At 33.8% G+C, this 18,568-nt stretch overlaps 1 protein-coding gene across 3 annotated transcripts in view; it reads left to right on the top strand.

Annotated features, from left to right (window-relative positions):
- The window catches only part of LOC126830918 (diacylglycerol kinase delta), a 130,374-nt gene that overhangs the window by 69,067 nt on the left and 42,739 nt on the right, over positions 1-18,568 (top strand). For 2 of the 3 annotated variants that reach the window (XM_050561431.1, XM_050561422.1), the window contains exon 5: positions 12,613-12,717. In XM_050561431.1, the coding sequence (XP_050417388.1) occupies positions 12,613-12,717 (105 nt within the window). Of the gene's footprint in view, positions 1-9,745; positions 9,954-12,612; positions 12,718-18,568 lie in introns of those variants that run through there. The other variant, XM_050561439.2, reaches the window with a different exon arrangement.

The raw sequence follows: 18,568 nt of genomic DNA, 5'->3' as shown, positions 1-18,568 counted from the left end.
CGACACTATCCTGTTTTATATTTGTATTTTCGGTACTTCACTTCATTATTGTTTGAAATGTATTTTTCTTATTAATAACAACACTACATATTTTATTTATATGGAATGTTTTTGATATTTTGAAATTTAACTTCAATGTTATGTGTTCAAAGATTCCATTGCAAATTGCTTTTATTTCTATTTTAAATCTGTTTTCGAATTTTTGATAAAAAATGACTAATGTATATAGTTAGCTTTACCAAAACACTTTACCTCGAATCATTTAGTGTATTTGAAAGCGAGATTTCCATTTGTTATGATATTGGTCACTCCTTAAGACTTAATTCATTGAAGGTGCAGTGATTTTAAATAAATATATATACTGGGTATAGTAAATGTTCTCTTTGTTACAGTTTACAAATTTTGTGAAGTAATGTTACTGAATATGAATTTCATTTGTTATTTAGATATAGTTGTTAAAATTTCACATCAGGATTTTACTGCATACTAAAAGTCAGAATTTGCTTCGAAGATATTGTATGTGGTATATCTCTCTTCTCAGTTCAGAGACTCAAAGTGTTCAACTTTCTGAATATTTATATCAGAAAATTATGAAAAATTATACTCTCTATTCACATTATATAATCTTTTATTCAGATGATAAGAAGTTTATTTATAAAATTAAAGGGAATTTTATATTATGACCTATGATAAAGTTAGGGATGCTTTTGATGTTAGAGAATTGAAAATAGATGTGACGTAATACATATGTGTAAAATGATTCACAGGATACCTTTGCTTGCGTACATTACATTCTCAGTTAAACGATTTGTGAAAAAAAAAAACAGTATTCATGGAAATATATGCCATTCTTGCCTTGCCTGATGAAAAATCTGATTACCTTGAGCCAAAGCTGTATAAAGCAATATTCATATATTTACAAACATGTTAAAGATATCAGACTAATGGAATAATTATTTTTGATCTTTTGGTATATGACGTCTGCATCCATGATTTAAGCTTCTTTCAGAGATGATATTACATTTACAATAGTTCTACATACTTTGATCTACATTCTGACACACCTAATGATAAACATTATATCTTTGAAATGATTTTATTTACCTTGAAGAAGACATTCAGAACCTGTACCCAGACTCTTTATGTAAATAGTAGACAACCAGTTACTCGCAAGAGGCCTGCTTTGAGTTTTATTGATGAGAATTTTACAAAGCGACAGTGACCATATTCTAATGAATCATTGATGTATTTTGATATTAACATTAAACTAATGTAATGTTGAAGTTTGACCCTTACTAAAATGCTTTCTTTTCACAAGATCTTACCAAAGATTTTTTCCAAATTGTACCTTTTACTCTTAATAAGAGACAGTGGGTTTAAGGACAGTGTCTTAAAGAGTTACATTGTGTGGGCTGGCTTTCTATGAAGAGAGGCATCTTTAATTTGTTAATTATTAAACTTTAAAGAAGTTGGGAACATTTCCTGTAGATTAGTTCACTGAATTGATAAAAATAAGCACAGCCATAATTAATTATTTTCATACCTTTGTTGTTGAAATTGCAAAGGCTTGTCGATTACTGTGTTTTTATACGCTCACATGGAAATGTGGTCGTATATTGACGTCACCCCCGTCCGTACCCACGTCTGTCCGTCGTCCACAATTTCTTGTGAACACTCTACAGACTACATTTATCATCTGATTGTTTTGAAATTGATATATGTGGTTTACATTAGTGAGATGAAGAGGCCTTTTTAATGTCAATAATTTCTATTCATTACGTATAGAGTTATAGTCCTTGCCTTGTTTCACTTTGTTGCATCTTGTGAATGCTATTACGCCAAAAGTTATCATCCAATCTTTGTGAAATTTATATGCATTATTTAAATTAGTGAAACAAAGAAGCCTATTGAATTTCAGCAAATTAAGTTTATTATGTCTAGAGTTATGGCCCTTGTTTCACTTTATCGAACCTTGTGAACACCCTAATTGCCAAAAGTTATCGTCCGATATGCATAATTTAAGCTAGTGATACGAAGAATCCTATTGAATTTCAGCAATTTCAGTCAATTACTTCTAGAGTTATGGCCCTAACCTCTAAAGTTATCTACCAATCTGTATTAAATTTATAAATTAAATTTATAAGTTAGTAAAAAGAACAATCCTACTGAATTTCAGCAATTTCCGATTATTACGTCTAGAATTATGGCTCGTTTCACTTTATTGAACCTTGTGAATGCTCTAACGCCAAAAGTTATCATCTGATCTTTGTGAAATTTATATGCATTATTAAAATTAGTGAAGCCACGAAGCCTATTGAATTTCAGCTGTTTACAATAATTATTTCTAGAGTTATGGCCCTTGTTTCTCTTTGTTTAACCTTGATGAAAGTTATCATCCGATATGTATGAAATTTATATGTATCATTTAAATTTGTGAAGGTCTTTTGAATTTCAGCAATTTCCGTCAATAATTTCTAGAGTTATGGCCCTTGTTTTACTTTGTGAATCTAGTGAACGTTTGAAGGACAAAAGTGATCATCTGATCTGTATGGAACTGTCTTGTAAAGACCCCCAATTACCTACAAAGGAATAAATATGCGACAACCCTTGTCGACCGTTTGGACGATTTAGCTGCTATGGGTGTATGTTTTGTTGCCTGGCAATCTATCTTTGTGAATAAGTTTGTAGGAATAGGAGAGTTATTTCCAGTTAATTTCATTAAATCCAGTATCATGATGCATGAGTATTTCAATATGTCTGAAAATATTTCCCAGGTCATAAAGTCACAAAGGAAAAATTCCCAAGTAAAAATATTTTTTATATCATTTTTCTATTTTTGATTTTTTTTTTCTTTTCTATTTCACTCTTTCCCCCCCAACCTGAAAGATGATTACGTTGAACTTGACATATGGACACTTGTAGCAGTTTCCTGTCTTTTTAAAATGATTTCATTGATGAAGCTAATTGGATGAAGACTTTAAAGCTTCCACAGGATACAAATTAAGGTTAATGTTGACGGCCATCACTAAAAGGAAAATGTCACAAAAGAATGACCCACCATGGCTCAAGACAATAGCTGTAAATGGATGTTGATGACGTTAACACAGAGACTGAATGACTTCAATATATAGGAGGCAGGCCACCATTAAATTTTACCATCACAGAACTCATATTGTAGTTCGTCCATTTATATCAATTCCCTCTCTGTCTCTTTTCTCCCCTTTTACATGCCCATTTTTTTTGATTATTTGGTCTAGAATGGACAAAGAGGGGTTGAATTAACATTTCTGCCAGGTTTTGGTAAATATTCATGATTTTGAGGCAGAAGGATAACAAGAGTTGGTTACGGTGATATGTACGGTGAATAGTTACATGTTTTTAGTTTGCTTCTTCAAGTTTGTGCATCTCAAAATTTTGGTGGTCAACCTCATACCAATTTTTGTGCAAAGACATGACCATTTGCTTCTCTGTCTGTAGTGAAAAGCATTCAGCCCAACAAAAATTTGAAGAAAAGTTAGAGCCGGGCAAAGGGGCTAGAATTAGCATTGAGTCAATGGGGAAATTAATGGTGGTCTGCCTCCATTATCGAAGACTGCCTGTACTACCAGAAGGTTCATTCATAGAATAGGCACTTAACTTGGTGCCAAATCTGTCACCCATTGAGCATTGTTTCCATATGTTCTTGGAGGGAAACAAAAAGGAAGAACATTTATTTATACAGCCTATTACTGTCGTTGGAGAAAATATCATAGTTTGGATTACTTTTACGAATAGGTTTCCCTATCACTACTTACATAGCTATATTTGAAAATTCATTTGAAGCTCTTCGTACAATTTTCCTATGATGGGCTGTCTTTATTCATTTGTTATGACCAGGTCTGTTGGATGTTGATGTCTTTGTAGTTCCTTGTGAGTAATTGTCATAATTAAAGGAAAAAAGATGATTAAAAACAGTTTATTAGTGAAAACACAAAGTTCACTGGACAAATTTGACAACAAATGGTCTTGCCACATGAGAAAAATTCCATAATTGAAATTGTTGTCAGGTGTTTATGAATGGGTTATCAATGTGCTAAAAAAGTCCAAATATAATAAAACTTATATTGGGTTGTGTATCTTTAATATAGGCAGATATAAACAGGATATACCGTAGCGAAATGCTAATCTAAGTTTAATATTTCAGCTATTTTGAAGGATAATATGAACAAAATAAGCTCATTTCTGAACTGGTTTTCACAGAAAAATCAGATAGTAGTATACATGTAAATATAATTAGAGCTACTTAACACTTACTTAACAGTTAGCCTACATAGAAAATCAGGATAATGAAGGTAAATGCCTGAAGTGTGAAAAACGTTTAGTCTTGCTACTCCCATAGTCAGGTTGGTTAATGTCTGTGTTCCAGCAATTCCGAAGGATAAAACTGGACCAAAAACACTTTGTGCAAGGTTTTATATGGTCCTTTATGTATGGGCAGTCTCAGTGGGTAAAAGCGATCACTCACTAAGTAGGGAGTCTCAGATTCCAACACGGTGTTGGTTGTGAAATTTCATCTGGGTTTACCAGTGTGGTTTCCCTTTGTCATTTGAGCAGGATGGAGCCTAAAACCGGAGGTCCTTTGTACAAGTTCTAATAGGTACTCTGTAATTATTTAATTGATTTGCTTCAGACCTAGCCAATGATTCCTCGCTTTGCCAGTCTTTATTAAAATACAGATTTATATTTTGATTTTTTTTTTTTTATACTTTTGATGGCCTCCATTAGTATAGTTAGACAAGTAAACAAAACTTTGAACTATATAAAACGTTATGAAATAGGATTTGTGTTTTAATCAGATTGTTGTTTCACTCATGAAGTAACACTTAATAAAAGGCTTAGTCAATCGCTGCTGCAGATGTAGTTGTAAAATATGAATTACCGGGGGTGTTTTTTTTTTATCTTGGTTATCTTTTTAGTGATTCAATCACTAAAATGGTGGTTTTATATTTGTTCAATGAATATTTATATCAATATAAAAAATATTTACTAAATATCCTGGATGGGTGATTGATAATGATGTCCTACATTGAAGTTCATTTTCGTAAAATATTTTTTACATCTCTTTTATGATGATCTACTGATATTTGATAACATCAATAAAACTATTTTCAGCATAATTACTGCAGTCGTCATTTTGTTATGTATAGACGACTGGCAAAATATAGCTTGCATGTTGGCATTAATTTTTTGTTCTATATTATTCATCAGTAGAATGTTAGCAATTAGTAAAGACCATTTGTAACACCGATTAAATTTCTGCATGTAACAGCAACCACAACTCTTAATCTTATCATTTTATGAAATTAGATCCAACTACACAGGGAACATAACAGATCTTGGTGATTGACAGGTCAATGAGCTTTATGGTCAGTTACAGACTTCTCTTATCGTGATAGATGATGGGCTCTGGTCAAATGAACAGATTCATCAAACAGATAGCCATGATACCCATAACAACTGACCATGTGATCTTACCATTTGCTGTCTGCTTTTGACACCTTCTTTGGTAGTGGAATGGAATCAGTATTAAGCCTTCTGGTCAGTTCTCACCAAAAGATTTTAAGGCCAGTGAGTATCAACGAACTTGATACCTGCAATTATAGATGCATATATTAAGTGGTTGATTTGGTTCATTAGGTTCAGTGCACACAACTAACAGGACTGTGGGTAGATATTTTAATTTGAAGTGAAGGAATGAAAGCCTTAACCAAAAATTGTTTTAATAGGCTTTATATAGTTGTGTTATTCAAGATAAGTCTATAGACGGCATGGACTGGGAGGTATTATCATGAACATGTTGACAAGGATCAATTAGAAATGATTAAACAGATATTAGCTTTGAACTAAAATCATAAAAGCTATTGATTTATACTGTGTAACCTGATGCATGATTTTGTTTTTAAATATAGTAAAGAATGATGTTTAGATGAGGATGAACTGAAATAAGAACTCGTTTTAGAATGAACAAGTTCATAGTTATTATTAATAACACATGACCACGGTTACCTTATATCATATTGAATTTACTTATAATTATATAGCTAGAAGGAGACAATGACATCCACTTTCTACACCTTTTACCAAACACATCGTTTGATAAATCAATGATTTTAGATAATGGCTGTCTAAGACAAATATATTTAGACTCTTTGTTATTAGTGTCTGTTAGAGATTGCTTCTCTTAATTTCCATATAGATAATTGAATGTGTATTCAGTTTTCATTTGGAAGCCAAATTACTAAAGACCATTATGATTATTATGAATTAGAATCATTCAGACTCGAGATTTCATCGTGACAAGTATAGCTTATCTTGGGGTAAGTTAGATTTTTGATATATTTGGCATCAAACCTTATTTCTCTTTTAGGATAATCTATGCAATTTGTTGTATATATTGTATAGCAGTGTTAAGTAATAAATTGATATTCTACCGTTGACTGACCCTGACAGAACATTTTTGACAAGTTTTTGTGTACAATACATGTTGTTACAGATTTTCTGGTTTAAGAATTATTCAGAAATATATTTCATTTTTGTTTCACATTCAACCGGAACATATATACCAGTATGCAAAAATTGAAAACCAGAGCAAGTAATAGATTGTATTTTAATTCAAATAAGCCTATGTACTTGCAAAATTTTTCTTCCCTACATTCAACTATAGCAATTGAAAATTAACCAAGGTCTGTCACAAAGTGACCTCCGTTCAGTAATTGATAATTATTTTTTGACTACAATTTGTTCCATGTCTCTGAGATTGCCATTACTATTAATGCTTTGTTATGTTATGTAATTCTCGCCTATTAAATTACCATTCTCTAATTGTCATCTCCTCTGACTAGAGACAATTCTATTTATTTTATTTTTTTACTAGTCATACCCTACTATTGACGATGGTTTAAATTTTAATTGGCCGTTTTTCTGAACTATGTTAGTTTAAACCAAACAAACAGAAATTTCTATTTAATATTATGTGATATTGAATCAACAATTCATTTGATAATTAAAATAGACTGTAGCACATAGATGACATCATGGGGTTTAATGTCCTGTTCTCAATAGACATGCATGGACATGTAGCTGCTCAGATCAAGGTAATATTTGTCCTCAAAATGAAATGTAGAACTGCTTTATCTTGACTTTGATAGTGGAGGCATTTGCCTTTCTTATCCTATATGTAGGGTACCTGACTACCTGTTATGTAGGTGCTCTAAGTACATGTATAACATTATGAAAACTTTTCATAGAGACAAATATTTTTTATATAATGTGACTGCTTTTCAATTTTGCCCCGCACAATTGTTTGTGAACACTTTTTATCCGATTTCAATGAAACCTGAAATATAGGTTTATCACCCTAAGATCTCTGTTGCTTTCGATATTGGCATGTATCGGACTGTAACTTCATGATTGTACGAAAACTCACGTTTTTAGCTTGTGAACACTGTAGAGGTCACAATTTTTATCCGATTTGGTTTGAACTTGAAATGTATGTTTATAACTCACAGATCTCGGTACCTTTCGATATTCGCGCATATCGGATCATAAATTCCTGAATTATGGCCCCTGATTGTACGAAAAATCACGTTTTTAGCTTGTGGACCCTATAGAGGTCACAATTTTTATCCGATTGAAAAAAAAACGTGTAAATATATCACCGTTACACCCTAAGGATGGTTGAGTTCGAATTTCGTAAAAATCGGACCAAAAGTGACGGACAAAATGGCTGCCCCTCGTTCGCAAATATTGTCAAAATATTGTGTATCAGGGTTGTGGACCCTCTGGAGGTCACAATTTTCACCTGATTTTGATGAAACTTGAAATGCATGTTTATAACCCAAATATCTTTGTTACTTTCGATTTTCGTACATATCGAATCGTAACTTCCTGAATTCGTAATTTTGTCTGAGTTTGAATTTCATGAAAATCGGACCAAAACTGCCGTACAAAATGGCCGCCCCTCGTAAGCAAACAGTGCAAAAATCAGGTATATCAAAGTTGTTGACCCACTAGGGGCCACAATTTTGATCTGATTTTGATGAACCTTAAAATGCAAGTTTATAACCCAAAGATCTTGGTTCCTTTCAATATTCGCGCATATCTGATCGTAACTTCCTGAATTATGGCCTCTGCATTGTAAGAAAAATCACGATTTTAGCTTGTGGTTCCTCTAGAGGTCACAAATATTATCCGATTTTAAAAAAAACGTTCAAATATATCACTGTTACACCGTAATGTTTGTTGAGTTCGAATTTCGTGAAAATCGGGCCTAAACTGCCGGACGATATGGCCGCCCCTCGTACGCAAATAGTGTAAACATCTGATAAATCAAGGTTGTGGACCCTCTAGAGGTCACAATTTTAATCCGATTTCGACGAAACTTGAAATACATGTTTATAACCCAAAGATATTGGTTCCTTTCAATATTCGCACATATCGGATCGTAACTTCCTGAATTATGGCCTTGTAGGGGTCACAATTTTTATCTGATTTAAAAAAAAACGTGTGAATATATCACCGTTACACACTAAGATCTTGGTTCCTTTTGATAATCGTGGATAATGAAGGTTGAATTCGAATTTCGGGAAATTTTTAACCGATTTTGATGAAACTTAAAACATATCTTTATATCCCAAAGATCTCGGTCCCTTTTGATATTTGCACATTTCAGGCCATAACTTTCTGGATTATTGCCCCTGATTGTACAAAAAATCGTGTTTGTTTTTAGCTTCTTCTCTATCCATCTCTTACAAAATGTGGGCATATCCTGCCTGGCAGCCGCTGTTATATTCGTATACAATATCCTAAATGGATTCTGTTTGTGAAATTTCTAATATTCATTAGTGTGTCCTTATTATACCCCAGAGACTAGTTATCTTGACATGAAGGAACAAAATACTTCATTGTTTCTGTATTATTGTGGTCAACTTGATCTTATTATTATCAGAGATAATGTCAACATAAACATGTTGCATGATTCAGTACCTTGCAGGAACTTTGTAAATCAGAACAACTATATATAGTGATGATCAAGCGCAATCTTTTGCATTGTTGTACCTAATAAATGCAGATTGTTGTTGGTGATTGAATATAGGTACATGTAGGTATATAGGAGATTGTATCTCCTTTTAAGAAATTTGGTCATCCCCTTTAATTTACAAGAGTTAAAAAAGTAACTAAACCAAAAATTGCATAAGTGCATAATTCATTGAGTTAAAAATTTTCAGACTACAGTATGTATATATGCTCACAGACTTCAGGGAGTAGTATACCAGGGTGGGAAAGTACTGAATGGCTGGTGATTTAAACAGATTTGTCTTTTCTGTGGGTTTAAAACAGAAAGAAATGTAAATTTGTGTCACCCTTGTATTTCATTTATTTAGTCTAAAGATGAAAACAATCATCAAAGAATAGGCCCTCCATCTCTCTGTATGAATGAAAACACCCAATTTGAAAAAAAATTAAATATTTTTTTCAGGGAAGTCAATTAGTACTCTAGACACCACACCATGTTGGTGCATGCTGTTGTGAATATACTGAAGATTAAAATTAAATCTCTTAACAGTGAATTACACTGTAAAGGGTTTTTTGTTGCTTTATAATAGGTCTACATAATTTAATGTGTGTCTGACAGTGTGTACTGTGTAGGTTGTTTATTGTAAGTCTTTATTCATCTCAGTGGTATAGCACACCTGTTTGTTCATTATCTACAGAAATAGTCAGAACATATAAGTAGTCGCTGTTGTATTCTATCCTATTCATATGGCTTTCAATTATCAGGCTTCAACATGGACTAATTAGGGGCACTGTTAATTTGGATTTGTATTGTAATGTGTATTAAGCCTGCAGATTTGTTGTAAATTAAGTATAACTGTTGACAATTGCACCCAATTATGGATAGTGAAAATGAACAGGTTTGTTTTCAGATATATATTATATAGCTACCATCATTTTGTTTTAACCTTGCAAATTTTTTGTAAATTAATTACTTTAAAATTGAGGTCTGCATATACCTATTGTAGATTACACCTGATGTAGACAGTTGTGAAAATAACAAATTTTTTTTTAGTTAGAGAAGCTGTAAACTATTGATTTAGAATCAACATTGATATTAGATAACACCAAACTTGGTAATGGTCTCTAGTAGGGTAATCTTATAGCTGCATCATCCTATGGCAGTCATGGTATTATTTTACAAATTCCAGAGACAAGAAAAAACTGGATCGTTTTACAAAAATTTAATCTTGTATTTTCAATTCCTGTTGGCTTCATTTTCATTCGAACTTAAAAAATATTGGTGATTTACTTAGTAAATATTTGTTAGTCTCAAAATGATGAGACAAAAGTTTCTTTTTCAGTCACGTTTACATCCTGTTTTAAAAAATGACTTGGCACAAAGAAACTACATTATTAATTGTTATATAATCTGTTAAAGATAATCTTCCACCAGGAAACACCCACATTTTAATCATCTTAATCATAATGTGCTTTTTTGATCATGAACTCGTAAAAAGTCGTGAAACTATGTCATGCATGGCTTAATAAGACGTGCAATACAATTGAGCTTTGACGTCAGAACTGTTGATAGTTGAATATTCTGTAGTAGTCTACAAGACATCAGTTTTCTATGCGACATTACTTAGGTTAAAAAAAAGACACAAAATATAAAATTGTTATAAGCATGTTTACCAAGCTTATCTATTTATAGTTGAGTATGTTGAGGTTTTTGTTGTAATAACATGGTTTGTATTTGTACAGCAATTTTTATGATTTTGAAGTTTAAAGCTAATTTAAGAAAATGCAAAAGAAAGAAACAAGGAGAAGAAACATTGCAAATTACTGTCATTCTGTATAATGATTTTGTATTTTCCTGGCCAGTATTATAAATATTCTTTATTTAGGAGTTATAGAAGGAATTCACAGTCAGTAATTTATACTCACTGAACATTCTTGTTTAAAATCTACATTTTAACTTTTTAGTTAGTATAACTAAATAAGTGAAAGAATTACAGGAGTGGGATGTGTGAAACCTGGGAAAAAATGGAGCGTGTGTGTGCACTATATAGAGATACAATAGAATTGTAACAAAAGGGTGTTAATGGTCAACATAAACCATTCTCCATTATGGGAAATTTGTACTGGCACATCCATTTTTATACGCCCACATTGAAATGTCATCATTTTTTGTTGTCAACCCCGTCCGTCCATCGGTCCCGTGTAATTGCTTGTGGATGCTCTACGGGCTAAAGTTAATATCCGATTGACTTTAAATTTGTGCACAATTTTAAGATCATTAGACAAAGAAACGTATTGATTCTCAACGATTTCCGATTATTACTGCCAGAATTATGGACCTTGATCACTTTGAAAAATCTTGTGGACGCTCTAGAGGCTAAGGTTAATAATAATATTCAATTGACTTTAAATTTATACACAGTGTTTAAGTTCATGAGACGAAGATGTATATTGATTTTTGTTAATTTCTGATAATTACTGCCAGAGTTATGACTCTGGATCACTTTGAAATATCTTGTGGATGCTACAGTTAATATCAATCTGATTAAAACACAGATCCTATTTCGTTTTGTTTTTATAATTAAAAATTTCATTTTACTTGTCTTAACTACACTAGGATCTGGAATAGTTGTTATCATTGATGTGTTCTGGGTGATGTGAGTGATTAGCCAATGAAACGGTCTGTTACGGCGAGTTCTTGGCCTTTTGATGCATGGAACTGTGGGTAAACCACTAGAAATGTCAATGCTGATTGATTAATCAATGTCTGACGTCATAGGGTCAAAAGCCGCACGTTTGACCCCTAATGTGAACTCCCACTATAACTTGTCAGATCTTCATGTAGTGTAGGCCATCAAAAGTATAAAAAAAACGAAACGAAATATAGATCTGTATTTTAATCAGATTGCAGTTCATATCCGATTGACTTGAAATTTATACACAGTGGGTCATGAGATGAGGAAGCCTGTAGACTTTCAACGATTTCCAATAATTACTGCCAGAGTTATGGCCCTTGATCACTTTGAAATATCTTGTAGAACCTTGGAAGCTAAAGTTAATATTTGATTGACACAGTTTTTAAGGTCATGAGGCGAAGAAGCTTATTGAATTTCAACGATTTCCAATGATTATGGCAATTGATATTAAATGTTTTGTATGCTAAATTTTTGATTAGGGCAGAACTAGAAACCAAATGGGTTGTCACTCATAGTGTGTTGTAAATATTTTCATTACTGACAAAAGAAAAAAAAAATATGTGACAACCCTTGTTGACTCCCCGGGTGACTTAGCAGCTGTGGGCGTATGGTTTGTTGCCCGGCAACCCATGTTACTCTGTTGATGGCCGATTTGAGGGCTAGCTTTACACCTCAACAGTTGAGTTGAAGATGTATTTTAGTATACATTTATTCCAGCAATTCTGTTTATGGTATAGCTGGAATAATTCAGGAAGAAATTTTATGATTTGTTGGTGAATAATAATCAATTTAAATTTTGAAATATTTTTGCAATTGTGTAATTATGTATAACTGGAATTTATTATTTTTTCTTCGGTTACAGGTTATTACACCATTCCGTAATTTGATATTATGTGCTGATAGCAGGCGTGAAATGGAAGAATGGATAAGTGCTCTCAAAATGGCTGCTAACAAAGAATATTATGAGGTAAGCATTGATTTCTCCCCTTTTTTTATGGTAACTTGTAGTTTTGCCTGAAGATCCAATTAGTTGACGACTCTTAAGGCGATAATGAGTGTGATGTTTGTTAATCTGAAAATCTGTGGAAGTAGGTAATCTTTTGCGTGAACGGGTGTTGTACTTTCAGGACTCAAGCCATTGCCAATAATCAAAGCAGTGGTGATTGTATAATTATTCCACAAAGACTTGTTATGCCCCCAGTTCCCACATTTTCATGTGAATGTATTTTGTAGTCACCCCTGTCTGTCCGTACATCTGTCTCTTCACACTTTGGTTGTGGACACTCTACAGACAGGTCACAATTTTTATCCAATTTTGATGAAACTTGAAATATAAGTTTATATCCCGAAGATCTGGGTTCCTTTAAATACTTGCACATATCGGACCGTAACTTCCTGAATTATGGACCCTGATTGCCTGAAAAATCGCTTGCAAAATTTGGGCCCACCTTGCATGGCAATTAACTGCTTGTTTTTAATATTGAAAAATATAAGTGACAGCATTTTAATCAATAAACTTCAAGGAAACAGGTTAAAAGTATTTTCTTCATAGTTAAACAGCTACTTCTACTGGATAGAGAACAAGATGACTTGGCAATCAACATGTTTTGGAAGGGATAGTGAAATTTGTTTCCTCCAAAACACAATAGATAATCAACCAAGAAATTTCTAATTAACACAAAAACTATAATAGTTTGATAAAGATGTCTTGGGTGCTTCCAGAGATATGCACTAGAAACAAAAATAGGACAGAAGTGCCCATGGGATAATAATTTGGCTCTTTGATTCTCAGTGACACTATTTTAAAAAGTTATGCATGTTTAACCTTTACTTGGCAAAAATGGAATGGAACAAACACTCTTCTAACCAATCATATACTATTCAAAAAAAGTAGGGGATATTTGATTTTTAAGTGTTATTAAAGTCACCTAATGAAACTGACGAAGAAACAAATGACAAAATGAAATGAAGTTCACATTCATCGATTTATTCCAAATGATCGTTAGACTAAGTAAGGCACAGACTGACCATTATAAGGGTAAAATGATACCCGGGGTCAAACAGCAAAGTTACCACAGCATCACAACCAAGTCAGTAACGGGTAAATCCTCCTCTGTTTGCCAAACAAGCATTGATCCGACGTGGCATACTCGTAATGAGATGTCTAAGGTCATTTTGGTCCAGATTGTCCCATTCCTGTTGCAACGCAGCAGCAAGTTCTTGGACATTGGCAGGACGTTGTTGACGTTGACGTAACCTCTGTCCAAGCATGTCCCAGACATGCTCGATGGGGGAGAGGTCGGGACTCAGTGCTGGCCAAGGTAATGTGGTGATGTTCTGTTGTTGGAGGTAACCTGTAACGATCCTGGCCCTGTGACATCTTGCGTTGTCATCCTGGAAGATGAAACGGCGGCCATGACGTCGTGCGAACGGCACAACATGGACTGCCAAGATGTTGTCCCGGTAGAACTGGCCTGTAACACGCCCTGCAACAACATGTAAAGCCGTTCTTCCAGCAACAGTGATGCCTCTCCACACCATAACAGAACCACCCCCAAATCGATCATGTCTGATGACGTTAACGTCTTGGAAGCGCTCGTTTCGACGCCGCCGCCACACCCTCCTACGTCTGTCCAAAAAATCAACAGTGAACCTTGACTCATCTGAAAACATCACATTGCTCCAGCGTCGATTATCCCAGTGTTGACGATCCCTACACCAACGACGTCTTGCCTGAATGTGATGATCTCTCAAACAAGGGATCACGCGAGGACGTCGGGCGCGAAGGTGACCCCTATGCAGTCGATTCCGAATCGTCTGGCCACTCACTCTCACACCAGTGTCTGTTTGAAGACGAGCGCTGATCTGATTTGCTGTGATGACATGATTTCTCAAGGCCAAGGTACGGATAAATCGATCCTGGGCTTGAGTTGTCGCCCTTGGTCGACCTGAGCGTGGTCTGTCCTGTACAGATTGTGTATCCCGGTATCTGGACCATAGCCTGCTTATGAGAAACATTCATCGTCCGCGCCACAACCGCCTGTGTTGTGCCGATCTGTAGCATGCCAAGGGCACGTAACCTTTCATTTTGGGTAAGCCGACGCATATCAAAATTTGTTTTCTGGTCACTAAAACAATTAAACTGATGTTTCCACCCTGGAATTCAATGCCACAATGACTGTAACATTCAAAGTCAGAGTCGTGCAAATCTTGGGTTGGACCCCCATGATGATCCCAAGCATCACCTGCATTCCATGCGGTAGCTATTGGTGCGTTTGGGCGTCACATGTAACTGGAAATGTTTCTTCTGTTAGGTTCTATAGTGACTTTTTTCGTAGTCATTTGCATATTTTAGTATTATGCCCCCAAAATCAAATATCCCCTACTTTTTTTGAATAGTATATCTTATGTGTTTAAGAAGCTGTCCCAGGTTTGACAAGGTATACACTTTTATAGGTGGTTTAAATAATTAAAAGTCGAAATAAGGGCCGATTTATCTTGTCCAAAATGATCAGCTTGAAATATTGAGCCATTTTGTTGGATCAACAAGATTGCTTAAATTCAACATTAACTTCAATAAAGTTTTTCCTTCCATTTTTTATACACCCACATTGAAATATGGTTGTATATTGCCGTCGCCCACGTTCGTCAGTCCATCTGGCGTTCACAATTGCTTGTGGATGCTCTTGAGGCTAAAGTTAACATCCGATTGACTTTAAATATATACACTGTGTTTAAGGTCATGAGACGAAGAATTTTATTGATTTTCAAGGATTTACGATAATTACTGCCAAAGTTATAGCCCTTCATTACATCAAAAAATCTTGTGGATACTCCACAAGCCAAGGTAATCATTCGATTGACTTTAAATTCATACGCAGAGTTTAAGGTCTTGAAACAAACAAATATATTGATTTTCAATGATTTTTGATAATTTGGAACAGCTAAATCCATGATATTTAATGTTTTGTGTACTAAACGTTAGCACGGGGCTGAACTAGAAGCCAAACAAATTCTACTGATTCCTGATAATTACTTAATGAGGTGTTACTCTTAATCAGATTTTAGTGTACCAGGGGTTTCATTAAATATTACTGTAGGTGGGTAAAGTATCAGAGTAGGTGGTTAATGTTTTAAGAGCGCTGAAATAACCTGGGGGGGGGGGGGTAGGTGTGCCGGAGAAAATTAAATATTACTGTAGGTGGGTAAAGTATCAGAGTCGGGGGTTAATGTTTTGAGAGCGCTGGTGGCGCGAAATAAATGTTATTTTTGTATGACAAAATGAACATAATTCACAGATTTTATAATAAAAAGTGTGGTAATATTATCATGATAAAGGTAAGCACAAGGAGTCATTTGTTTACTAGCTGAAGCATTTTTAAAATGTTTACCCTTTGAATTTCCGTTAAATTTCGTGGTTACAGGCGCGCAATGCACGTTGATGCACGATATATAGTGCGTGAAAATAAGTCGGTATAATGACAGTTTTCCAAAGAAACTATGTCAACAGATAAGCCTCGTAACTTTTTTTTATATTGGGTATAAATGTAATTGATGGTTAATATTTCAGGTAGAGTGGGTGAAAAAAGGACAGAATACCGCCTGTTTATTGATTATCACGTTGTACTCTTTAACTTTACTACAGTACCGGATAATCGTGACGCTATTTATTGTTGGGCGTACAGTTTGTAAACTCGCCAGCTACCTGTTCTATATTACGTAGCAAAACACTGTACTACCAGTACATTTATACTTAAAGAAGTACTCCATTTTACAAACTTATCTTGATGTAACAAATTGTCAGATTGAATCAAAATATAACCGGCGCAAGGAGCGAATGAAACCCCTGTTGCACTATAAATGTTTTATTACCGACAAAAGAAAAAAATATGCGACAACCCTTGTTGACTGCCCAGACGACTTAGCAGCTGTGATTGTATGTTTTGTTGCCTGGCAACTTTTCTTTTCAAGATATTAAAGTAATTTTGTCCCATACACATCTCATAACTGACTTAATTAATCGAGATAATCCAGTGATGGTTATCCCATATAATTGTTCTAGTTTTGTTATATTCCCAATTGATAAATGTCACTAAAGGATTCTGTTTTGAGGTATTTGACATCTAACTGGAAATTTGTGTACCCCATTGATTAGAATTTAGATCAGTACAAATGGTTACCTTAGTTACTTATCAGGTCCCTTTAACAGATGATGAAATAGGAATGTAAATAGAGCGCAATATTAGTAACTCTTTTCTAATTTTAACTCATATCTAATGTATACAAACACCACCGACATGATAAAAGACTTGTTTTGGTTTTAAAGTGATGTGTAGGTGGCAATATGTACATGTAGCAGATTGCAATCTATCTATAGACTGCTAGTATAGTGGTATGTATGTCATGACAACAGTAGAGACTCAATCTACATGTCATCACAACTGTAACGTCTATAAATAAAAGAAGTGGAGGAATTTTTGTTGAAGACTTGTTTTGGTTTTAAAGTGATGTGTAGGTGGCAATATGTACATGTAGCAGATTGCAATCTATCTATAGACTGCTAGTATAGTGGTATGTATGTCATGACAACAGTAGAGACTCAATCTACATGTCATCACAACTGTAACGTCTATAAATAAAAGAAGTGGAGGAATTTTTGTTGAAGACAGGTGGTAATTGAATCAAATTAAAGTTATATTTTGCCTTTGCGTTTTAAATTCTGTCATGTCGCCTCTTAATTTTTTTAGTGGATTGCAAATTATTTATTTGAATGATAAAATTACCTTTAATATTGAAACATTGTTATAGATGCCAAAGTAGATCCACAGATAGAATTAGATTTTTGAAATAGATATTTAATTTGATAAAATTATGCCTAGAGTTATAGTGTTTTGAGAGCAGATTGTTGTTTTGAAAGTTTTAAGCTATCTGTATAGACACACTGATCAGAGATATATTCACTCTGTCTTTTACTAAATGAATAATAAATAGATATAACTAAAAGGTCTAGACAAAAACTAGAAAAATAGCAGTAATAAAAATGTTAATGAATAATGGCTGTATGATCAAAACTGTTTGAAGTACAATTCCAAAGAATTCAGCTCTTACTCTGTTAACAAATCTCTTAATAATGTGATTTTTTGTGTTCAGATGGTAGTGATAAAATGACAAAAAATAAAACAATATAAATCAATTCCAAACATTTTCAGCAAATCTATGAATTATTATTCCCTACATTTTAAAATCGCTTTTAAAGGGACAATAACACTCTTGCTGGCTTGAAAGCTCCAGAAAAAAAATAATATCTCTATCTAAGAACTAGATGTTTAAGTGTCCTACCTGTTGTGTAAATTATCCATTACATTCTATTTTACTTGTCCAGAGGGTTCGAAAATATTTTTAAATCGAGGTTTCATTTGAAAAGGTTTATGTTAGAAGTTTCAAAACATTGTGTTGAATTTTTCAAAATTTTTAAATAAGGTGTGTTAAGATGAAATTTGTATCATCAATTAATTGAAATATTGTAAAATAGTACAATTTGTTGACCAGAATAAAGATTGGGACACATTATTCAGTTACAACAAGAGCGGTATTGAGCCTTTAAATGAGGATAGTTCCCCTTTGATTATATGATCTCATTATGATGTTTATGTACGGTTTTAGTTCTTGAAGACTTAGATACTGGTGGGTGTGTATATTTTGTATATCAATCACAATTTTTTTCCCTTTTTATAACGGATTTCCGCTATACAGTTGTCATTGGGTCATTCTCGTGATTCGTCTGAATTTGCAATAAGAATTGGGGGGAGGGGGTTGGA

This window comes from Patella vulgata, chromosome 1, assembly GCF_932274485.2.
Source record: "Patella vulgata chromosome 1, xgPatVulg1.2, whole genome shotgun sequence".
Lineage (NCBI taxonomy): Eukaryota > Metazoa > Mollusca > Gastropoda > Patellidae > Patella > Patella vulgata.
This window is presented reverse-complemented; position numbering and strand designations above follow the sequence as displayed.